The 10,071-nt window shown below is 40.8% G+C and overlaps 1 protein-coding gene across 1 annotated transcript; it reads left to right on the top strand.

Moving 5' to 3' along the window:
- Positions 1-8,166: 8,166 nt before the first annotated feature.
- Positions 8,167-9,586, top strand: LOC132206134 (interferon alpha-F-like). The gene is made up of 4 exons (XM_059638798.1): positions 8,167-8,298; positions 8,688-8,777; positions 9,156-9,395; positions 9,488-9,586. The coding sequence occupies exons 1-4, from the start codon at positions 8,167-8,169 to the stop codon at positions 9,584-9,586; spliced, it is 561 nt and encodes a 186-aa protein (XP_059494781.1).
- The last annotated feature ends 485 nt before the right edge of the window (positions 9,587-10,071 follow it).

The raw sequence follows: 10,071 nt of genomic DNA, 5'->3' as shown, positions 1-10,071 counted from the left end.
CTGCTTGCCACTGACTTTGGCCATTCTTCCAGGTAGCTGATCTATCGCTGAACCAAGCGCACTGATGAATATCTTCAGGTGGTTGTTCAAGGAACATCCCATTGAATGGGAGATGCAGGTATGGCCCAGTTGGGACCTGGAACTTGTCCATCTGGTGGATATTCAGTCAGTCCAACATGGAGTTTGGCAACTCTTTCTTTTCCCTTCTTGGCTTGATCAGCTATGTCTAATTTCCATTTTACAATGTAGTTTTGTTGGGATCTCATGGTCTTATGGGTTGTAACATCAGCTAACAATCACATTAGAACTGGTAATTCACATCAAAGGAGAACTTTGTCATCGGCTGTCTTCCCCCCAGTTTCTACTAGAGCCCGGAAGCAGGTCACAAGTTGCTTTTCAAATAGTGCGTAATGTTTAGCTGCTTCGGCCATTTTTCTGGACCAGAAGCCCAAGGGTACTGCTTTCCCCTTTTGCCTCTGCCATAAGCTCGACATGGCTCCATCTTGTACTAGAGATACTTGTAATTCAAAGGATTAGCCAGGTATCCAAGGGGCCAGGAGAAGTGCTAGTGCCATAGCCCCTTCATCGGCTAAAAATGCTTTCTGCTGTTCATTGCCCCATTTAAACTGAGCTTTCTTTTGATCTTAGTCATGTGGTCAATTGACATACATGGCTGTGCCAATATCCAAGAAGACCTATAAATTTCGGTGCTTCTGTCTTGCTAGTTGAAGCAGCCATTTCTTGTATTTTATGCATTACTTTTTCGGGGATGCATCTATCCCTTTTTATCCATTGAATTCCTAAAAACTGCACTGATTATGCTGGTCCCTGTATCGTATTCAGACTCACTTTCCAGCCTCCGTCTTATATATGTTGTAACAGTGTGGCTAGAGCTTCCAACACAGTGATTTCCATTAGCCCACAGATCAAGATGACATCAATATAATGCGCTACGTGAATGTCGATTGGCAGTGGATACATATCTAATTCCCTTGATACTGGTGGATGGCATAAAGTTGGGCTGTGTAGGTATCCTTGTGGTAGCCAAAAGAAGGTATATTGGTGACCTGCCCATGCAAAAGCAAACTCAATTTGTGATTCTGGGGCTAGTGGTATTGAGAAAAAGGCATTTCCTAGATCAATAATAGCACAGCAGGAATCTGGCCCCCATGACAAACTTTTAAAACAGTGACCATGTCAGACACAGCTGCCGACAGTGAAGGAACATATTTGTTGAGTTGGCAGCAGTCAATTGTCATTCGCCAACTTCCATCAGGCTTCTTTAGAGGCCACATAGGGCGATTGTATGCAGATACTGCATGTGTCAGAATCCCTACAGCTATCAGGACTCTGTATAGTATCCACAATTTCATTACGTCCTCCTGGAATATGATACTGTTTCAACAAAGCCACCCATGAAGGTGGAGGAATGAGGGGCTCCCATTGTGCCTTCCCAACAGTTACTGCCCGCCTTGGAACACAGAGTGTACCCAAATGGCTCTTTCCTGATTCAGTAAAATATAGTTAAGAGGAGGCTCGACAACGGCAATTTGCTTAAATGCGAGAAATTATTGAATAATAATAAAAGATAAAAAAAGGAAAGAACATTTATTAAGTTAAAAAAATGAAAAAGCATGGGATAAAATAACAACATGCCTCATGTCCTTCTGCTGTCAGGGACTACTCCATCGATGGCTGGTCTGGAGGCTGAGGTTCTTCCTGGCACCGTCCACGATCCCAGTCCAAAGTGAAGTCCGGAAATTTGGAACAAAATTCCCTCTCTAATGCAATGTAACAAACAGCTGGAACAACTAAAGCAGATGCAGAAGACAAAATACAGCTACAGAGAAACAAGTTGCAGGCGCCGTCTTCAGCCTATAAAGAAATGTTCACAGGATTCATTCAAGGTCATACAGCTTTTCATGTATCATCCTAAACTTTCCCAGCCTATTTTCCCATTCTGTCAAATCTATTCTCCCATGCAGTTGTCAAATATCATCATTATGTTTTAGTCCTCCTGCCCACCCTATACAGTGACTCAAAAGATAGCTGAACACTACCTTCTCAAGGGCAGTTATGGATGGGAAAAAAACACTGGGTTTACTAGCAATACTCACATCCCAAGAATAAATAGAAATAAATAGTGCTGGTGTTACCTCCACTCAAGTGGAACAAGTGAAATTCCTGGCAAACTTGTAAGCATAGACTCACATTGATCTATGCCGCTTATTCAATTACAGGAGGAATGATAGAGTAACTTACAGCACAAAAGGAGGCCAGTTAGCCCCTTGAATCTACTCTGCTTGCTGCAGAGCAATCTAGTCAGTCTCAGCGCTCTGCTAGTAATCATGGCTCTGGAAGTTTGTGTTGTTCAAGTGCTGTTTCTTTTGAAATGATTCAGTGTTTCCACTTCCACTCTTGTTGGCAGCAAATTCTGAGTCATTACTACTTGCTATCTAAAAACATTTTTCCTCACATTCTCCCTGTATCTTTAAATCTGTGACCCACTGTCCCTTGTACAATCAGATAATGGGAATAGCTTTGCTTGTCCACCTTATCTAAACTTGTTATACTGTTTCAATCTAATCTTGTTATTAAAATATCCCATCCATGGAACAACTATGGTGAATCTCTACTGAACCCTGCCAACCCTTCCTGAAGTGGGATGACCAGAACTAGATGCAATGCTCTGGTTGAGTCATAACCAACTTCATAATGGCTCAAGATAGTGACCTTCAGGTTAAACCACTACAGGTTGTCCCTCTGTCTAATGGAAGAGCAACGAAATAGTCCAGTAGGAGTACGACAACTTTACATAATGGAACAGCAAAACTGCCTTGCTTTTTTGCATCCAACACCTCTATTTATGAAACTCATGATCCCATCTGATTTACAAATCATTCCACAATATGTCCTGTCATCCTGAAAGATTGATATGCACATATTTCCTCCTATTCCTGCATACTCTTCTAAATTATACGACTGAATTTATATTTCTTCTCCCTGTCCCCGCTGCCAAATGCATCACACTTCCTTTTATTAAATTTTACCTTTTCTGTCCATTCTGCTTCTTATCTATGTGATGTTGCAGGCAATTTTTATCATTCTCACTGTTTACTATTCTTCCAAGTTTGATATCAATGGAAAATTTTATGCTACATTCAGGATCATTTGTATTTAGTAAATATCTAAATGTCTAAAAACAAACCTCATGGTTTTCTGTCCCCAGGGCAATTTTTAAAAATTCATTTGCAGGATGTGTGCATTGCAGTCCAAGCCTGCATTTATTACCAGAGGTCTGTTAGGAGTCAACCATATTGCTATTGGTCTGCAGTCTTATGTAGATCAGACCAGGTAAGGATGGTAGATTTCCTTGCATAAAGGGCATTAGTGAACCAAATGGGCATTCCACCAATAATCATCAATGGTTTAATGGTCATTATTAGACTCTTATAGATTTTTTTAGGTTTTTTTTGTTGAATTCAATTAAAGCCTGTCATGTCAGAATTTGCAATAACACCACTTGGCCATGAGATCACTCATTGGACAGTAATCCTGCTATTTCATGACATTCAATGTTGTTATCTAGCTTTCTATGTGGCAGCTTATCAACCAGTTTCTTAAGATCTATATAGGCAACATCTACTGCATGCCCTTCATCAACCTGTTACTTTATGAATAAATTCAATACGATCAGTCAAACATGATCCACCTTACAAAAATCCTTGCTGATGTTTTTTAATTAGCTCAAATCTATCTGTTGACTTTTCTCAAATTATTGTTCTAAAATCTTAAACACTACTCATCTTAAATTTACTGGCCTGCAGTCCAAGAACTGTTCTTACTCCCTTTCTTGAATACCTCTTTCATCCTCCCAAGTATAGAATAAACAAATCCCAACAGCATGGAAGCAGAACATTCAGCGCATTGAGTCCACACCAACACACTGAAGAGTATCCCAATCAGCTCACCACCACCACCCCCTCTTTACCCTATCTCCATAACCTCACATTAACTATGACTAGTTCACCTAGTCTGCACATCCCTGGACAGCACAAGGCATTTCAACTTGACCAATCCACCTAACCTGCATGTCTTTGGAGGAGACCAGAGCACCTGGAAGAAACACACATAGAGACAGGGAGGATGTGCAAACATCCTACAGACAATTGCCTGAGGATGGAATTAAACTCCGAACCCTGGCGGTGAAAGGCAGCACTGCTAGGTAATGAGACACCATTCCATCCTATATGGTATCTCCCACAAGTATGTGGAAGCTTGAATCAGAAAGAAATATGTGTTCTTGTTTTGTACTCATAAACCATATTATTCTGCATTTCACAACTTGTTCCAAATGATTTTACTGATTACATTTTTGAAAAGTGTGTAAGGAGTGCTGCCTGGTTCACTGTTTACCAGCTCCCTGGTTCTGACACCATGCTTATATGTGTGGTGGTGGAGAACACTGGAGGCAGATGTTTCAGAGGCCAAGAAAACTCTGATTTTATTCAACAAAAAAGCAAAATTAATATATTTACAAACCAAGAAAGTGACTATCAAATTTAAACCCTCTCTCTTGTCTCTGACTGAGATTGTCTCCCAGTTACCTTAACCCCTGGTTAATTAATACAGCGGGTAAAATAAATACAGTGGGTGACTATTGTTATACTAAGAGGGAAAAGATAGGGGGGGAGAGAGAGAGAGAGTAAGAGAGAGAGAGAGAGAGAGAGAGAGAGCTACCTGTCCTAATCCACTTCCCTTCCTTAGAAGAGCCTTACACCATTAACCCCAAACCCCCCTTACCTGTCTATGACTAGCCAAGCTGGGTTAGAGGTTTGTCCACAGTCGCTTGCCATAGCTGGGACACCGCAAATGGCTGCAGGTACCAATAATAGTCATAGATATCACAGTGTAGACCTGGATGCACACAGTAGGTCAAGTAGCATCTGAGGAGCAGGAAAGCTGACGTTTTAGGTCAAGACCGTTCTTCAGAAAAAAAAACCTTTTTTCTGAAGAAAGGTCTAGGCCCGAAACGTCAGCCTTCCTGCCCCTCTGATGCTGCCTGGCCTGCTGTGTGCATCCAGGTCTACACCTTGTTATCCCCTTTTATACCTCACTTGTTTATCCCTCAGTTTGTTGCTGATGTGCACAGGCTGAACTATCCATTTATATGCTGCATCTGTTGAAATTATGCTCATCTCTCCTCAATTGTTATGCAAGTTACTTGGCACTGGAGACCTCACCTGATCACAAGCAGATGGATAACATTTCCTTTTGTTGTAGCACAGCGGTGCAGTTCACCACATGGATATTTCTCCCTTCGCTCCCAGAGTTTATAAGTAAAAGACCAAAGGGTCACACCATTGAATAGTGAAAGCTTGTGTTTTCAAATTAACCCGTTGGACTGTAACCTATTGCCATGTGATATCTGACCTTGTCCACCCAGTCCAACAACAGCACCTCCACATCATCCCTTCACCCTAGAACTGTTTGCTCTACACCCAGTCATCAAATATCTCCAAACTTGTTGCCTTCTAAAGGATTCATCTCTGCCTCTGCCAGATATCTCATGTTCGAATTCTCCATGGTTTCTCTTGACATATGCACTCTTTAGTCGTCTGATTTGAGACTCCATTTTCCATTATCCAACTGTTGCTGACAAAATACTCAGCTCCCTAATGCTCTCCCTTTTGATACCCAGTCCTACAGTTTCTGTTGATATCCATCTTTCTCCTGCACTGATCAAGTTTTGACCTGACGTCCATTTTTGTACATAGTTTGTTGATTTTTAGATTAGATTAGATTCCCTACAGTGTGGAAACAGGCCCTTCAGCCCAACAAGTCCACACTGCCCTTTGGACCATCCCACCCAAACCCATCCCCCTATAACCCACACACCTCTGAACAGTACAGGCGATTTAGCATGGCCAATCCACCTAACCTGCACATCTTTTGGTCTGTGGGAGCACCCAAAGGAAACCCATGCAGACGTGGGGAGAATGTGCAAAGTCCACACAGACAGTTGCCCGAGGCTGGAATGGAACCCGGGTCCCTGGTGCTGTGAGACTACAGTGCTAACCACTGAGCCACCGTGCCACCCAAATTTGATAGGTATTATAAGGGACATTTTACTCCCTTTTGTTTAAAGTTAGCAGCTTGGTAGAAAACTGAAGGGTTTGCATTATTACATTCTTCAGATCAATGAATATAAATGACATGCAAGGTTTGACCACAACCATTCTGTAACCATTTTTGTGTTCGGTTGGGCTTGTGAGGCACTACAAACATCTGACATGTTCAAACAGTTTATTCTTGCAACTTAAAAAATATAACATTCAAACAGTAGTTACAGTCACTGTGATAGCAAGATGCACTGGACAATCCTTGAAGCACTCTGAAATTGTTAAACTCGCAGATTGGCTGGCCATTGAGCTTAATCTTTTTTTATTCATTAATGGGACGCAGCATCACTGGCTAGGCTAGTGTTAATTGATCATGTATAATTGCTAACAGAACAATTAACTGTGGGTCTGGAGTCAGATGTCAAGCAGCCCAGGTAGGAACAACAGATTTCCCTCCCTGAAGGATGCTTTTGAAACAGACGGGTTTTCACAATAATCAAAAGTTGCATAGTTGCCATTAGACTGGCTCTTTTATTGAATTCAAATTTCACTATCTACTGGAGTAACATTCAAACCCATGAGCCTAGAATATGAGTTTGGGTTCTGGATTACAAGTGAAATGACATTACCACTATACCATCACCTCCTGTTGGTGTGTGAACCATGTTTCCTATTTGCTTTTAACAGTTACAACTCATGGCTTTAAACTAACATTGTTGATGTTGTAATATCACATCTCTGGAGTGTAGTTAGATTCTGCTGATTTTTTTCCCAAACCCTTTTGGATATATTTTCAATGTAACAACAGGTCCAAGAGTTGAAGTTAACCTTTCTTCAAAATATTTTTCTCTGGCAAAAGGAGGCAGAGCCCCTTCCATAGCGTGTGGAAGACTATGTCACTGTTCACTAATTGAAGCTGGTGATAGTGGCTATCGAATGCCTTGGGGAATTTCAGGGGTCAGTTCATCACACAGCCACAAGTCTAGAGGCACATGCATGCCAGATAAGGGAAATGTGGCAGACTTCTTGCTTTAAAGAAAAGGAGAAACGGATCAGATTCCATCATTGGCAATGAGAGCTTCATGTTCAGTACCACTGAGGCTACTTTTCAATTTCAGATTAACTAACTGAATTTACATTTCACCAGATGCGATTATGGGATTTGAATACATGCTCACTAAATATTAGCTTAGACCTTTTGGCTACCAAACCCAGAAACATTGCAAATACACCACCATCCCATCTACATTTCTGGCCCTGTAAGCTTCTCCTCATCTCAGTAACAAATGTCGTCTGCTCAGACTGTAACACTCAGTCCTAGAAGCCTCTGGTATGGAAAATGCAGTTTGTAGTGTTGACTCCTACCAAACAGTTCAACATTTAATGTGTTTCAAAGGTATCACTTCTCATTTTACTAGGTTCCAGGGAATGGAGATCATATCTTCTTAATCTATCCTCAGAATAATTCCTTCATCCCCAGAATGGGGTTTCCCTCTCAGACTAGTGAAACTTTCTCAGGTAAAATGATCAAAATATGTTTAATATCATCTAGGTATGTGACATTCTGTGCTGACAAGGACCTGAAAGGTTTTTGGTACAAAAATGCATTTTAGGATTTAAAATTGTAATATAAGATTATATGAAATAGTTTTGTTAGTTCTTGGACCTGAGAAGTAACCAACGTGAAATCCAGATATGCACTTTTAACAATGAATAAGTCCTGTAAATTTATTTATCATAGACAGTTCGCACTTTTAATTAAGCAGAAAGTGAAAAGTTCCAAATGAAGAAGTCACTTTGAGAATGAAGTTAAAAGATTCCCTGAAAATACACTGTGGTTAGAAGCAAAATTGATCTGTTTTTATAACGTCAAAGGAATATCCTAGTGTATACCTTAAAATAGGCCCAGCTCACACAGTAGGAATATTCCTTACGACCCACCACGGAAGGAGTTCAGCTCGTGTTGGTACCGTCTTCGGAGCTGAAGTCTGATCCAGTCACTCTCTGCAGTCTCAGATCGCTGTTATATCTTGTACTGTTGAACATGGGTTTTCTTGGTGTCTGGGGACTGTGCATTTTGTTTGTCTTGTTGCCCGGGATCCTGAGCCAAGACTGCCAAAGACTGCAGTTACAGCAAGTGCTAAACAGGGATGCTCTGAAGATCCTAACGGACATGGTGAGTTAGTGGAGAGATCCTTGGGATGGGCAGGACATTCCTCAACTTCAACTTAATCAGTTTTCTCGAGACATTCTCCTTTCCAGAAATTGTTGAGGTTGGATGTTTTGTATTCTAAGATTGCATCATGCTATGTGGAATACCTCCTTGAAAGAACGCTTAAGTATAAAAATGCGAAATGAAATGTGTTGAAAAGCGAGACATTTTTACAACGAAAGTGACTGATTTAATTAGACGGATATTTAAATATGTGAGCTAAAGTTGACAAGCAAATTGTTCAGTGATAATGAATAGCTGCAGATGCTTTAGGAGAAACATTTCTAAGAGTAACTACCACTTGTTTAAGCATGTGTTCGGAGCTGGTTCTGACAATCTGTGTCCTGTCATAGGGTGGGACCTTTCCATTGCAGTGTGTAATAACCAGAGAATCACTGCAAATCGAACCCTTGGATTTGCACCAGCTTGTCAAACGGTCACAGGTGAGTATGTTTCTTGTAAACCCTCAAATTTCGCCCAGGTTGTCCAGCGGAATAAGTAAATGGGAAATATCTCCACTCCGGCAACAACAAGAAGCTGGTCAATTATCTTAAATGTTGATCTGAAAGTTTAGTGTTTAGCATGCAATGAATAAATCGATTGGGAATATTTTGAAGTTAATCGCTTTCCCTCCTAAAGTTTGTTGTTAAACTGTCAGCCAGGCCTAGGGTGATGTAGTAGGAAGCACCTCTGTATTAATCAATATTGTTAGGAGTAACTATAATGCATTTGTAAATTCAAACAACTATACATTTTCGGTTTAAAATGTCGATTGCAATCGTAAGTTACACGAGAAATGTCCTTCCGTGTTATTTTCTCAGGCTCAGGAAAGGATCCAGATTGTCCACCAAACCTTGCGTCACATCAGCAAGATCTACAGCAGGAACCTGGGGTCAGTCACCTGGGCCCGGGAGCAGGTCGAAAACTTCCGCCTTCTCCTGGATCGACAGCTCCAGGAGTTGGAAACGTGTGTGAGGAAACCAGGAGCAGGCTCCAGGCAGAAGAGAAACTCCATCATTCTCAAATACTTCAGGAAACTGAACAAGTTTCTCAAGCTGAAGGTGCGAAATAGACAACTGGCGTTCAGTTCATGTCAGCCCGTTTAAATCTATTCATTTATTGATGGCTTTTTCTCAATGTTCCCATTTTTCAGAGATTCAGTGACTGCTCCTGGGAAATAATCCGCGCTGAGACCACAGCCCGTTTACAACAGCTGCAGTTCATAACGGGACAACTAAGCAGAAGCAACTAAAGACTTTCCACAGATAATTATTGAAAACCGATTATTATTTAATATTTAAGTATTAAAGTTTTATAGAAATGTTATTTTGAACGATCAAGCGAATCAAGCCAATATAACTGTTAGAATGACATTTGGTCAGAATAGTCTAATTCACAATATAACCTTAATATTTAATGCGACGTTCATATCTATCTGGTATGTGAACATATTTGAAATGTAGTAGAACTTTTGTATGTTCGAGTTGCTGCACTACGTATGTTTTTATAAACTATTTATGGCACGAGATCTTTTTTTCTCAAATTACACCAATTAGTAATAAATATTTTGAAATTTAGCTTTTCAAGTCGTGGTCTTTGCTACTTGATCGAGTTTCATGTCTGTTCGATATTTTAGTTGGCCTGGGTGGCTGATTTGCAGTAACACGAACACTTTAGGCTGAATTCGCTGGTTGAGGTTACCATCAAGGACGCTCCACCTCAACCCCTCCCCTCACC

Source organism: Stegostoma tigrinum, chromosome 31 (assembly GCF_030684315.1).
Source record: "Stegostoma tigrinum isolate sSteTig4 chromosome 31, sSteTig4.hap1, whole genome shotgun sequence".
Taxonomy (NCBI): domain Eukaryota; kingdom Metazoa; phylum Chordata; class Chondrichthyes; order Orectolobiformes; family Stegostomatidae; genus Stegostoma; species Stegostoma tigrinum.
This window is presented reverse-complemented; position numbering and strand designations above follow the sequence as displayed.

Coding starts and splice junctions, on each gene's coding strand:
- LOC132206134 (XM_059638798.1), top strand. CDS start 8,167: ATGGGTTTTCTTGGTGTCTGGGGACTGTGCATTTTGTTTGTCTTGTTG. Junction 8,778..9,155: donor AGCTTGTCAAACGGTCACAG/GTGAGTATGTTT, acceptor TTATTTTCTCAG/GCTCAGGAAAGGATCCAGAT. Junction 9,396..9,487: donor ACAAGTTTCTCAAGCTGAAG/GTGCGAAATAGA, acceptor CCCATTTTTCAG/AGATTCAGTGACTGCTCCTG.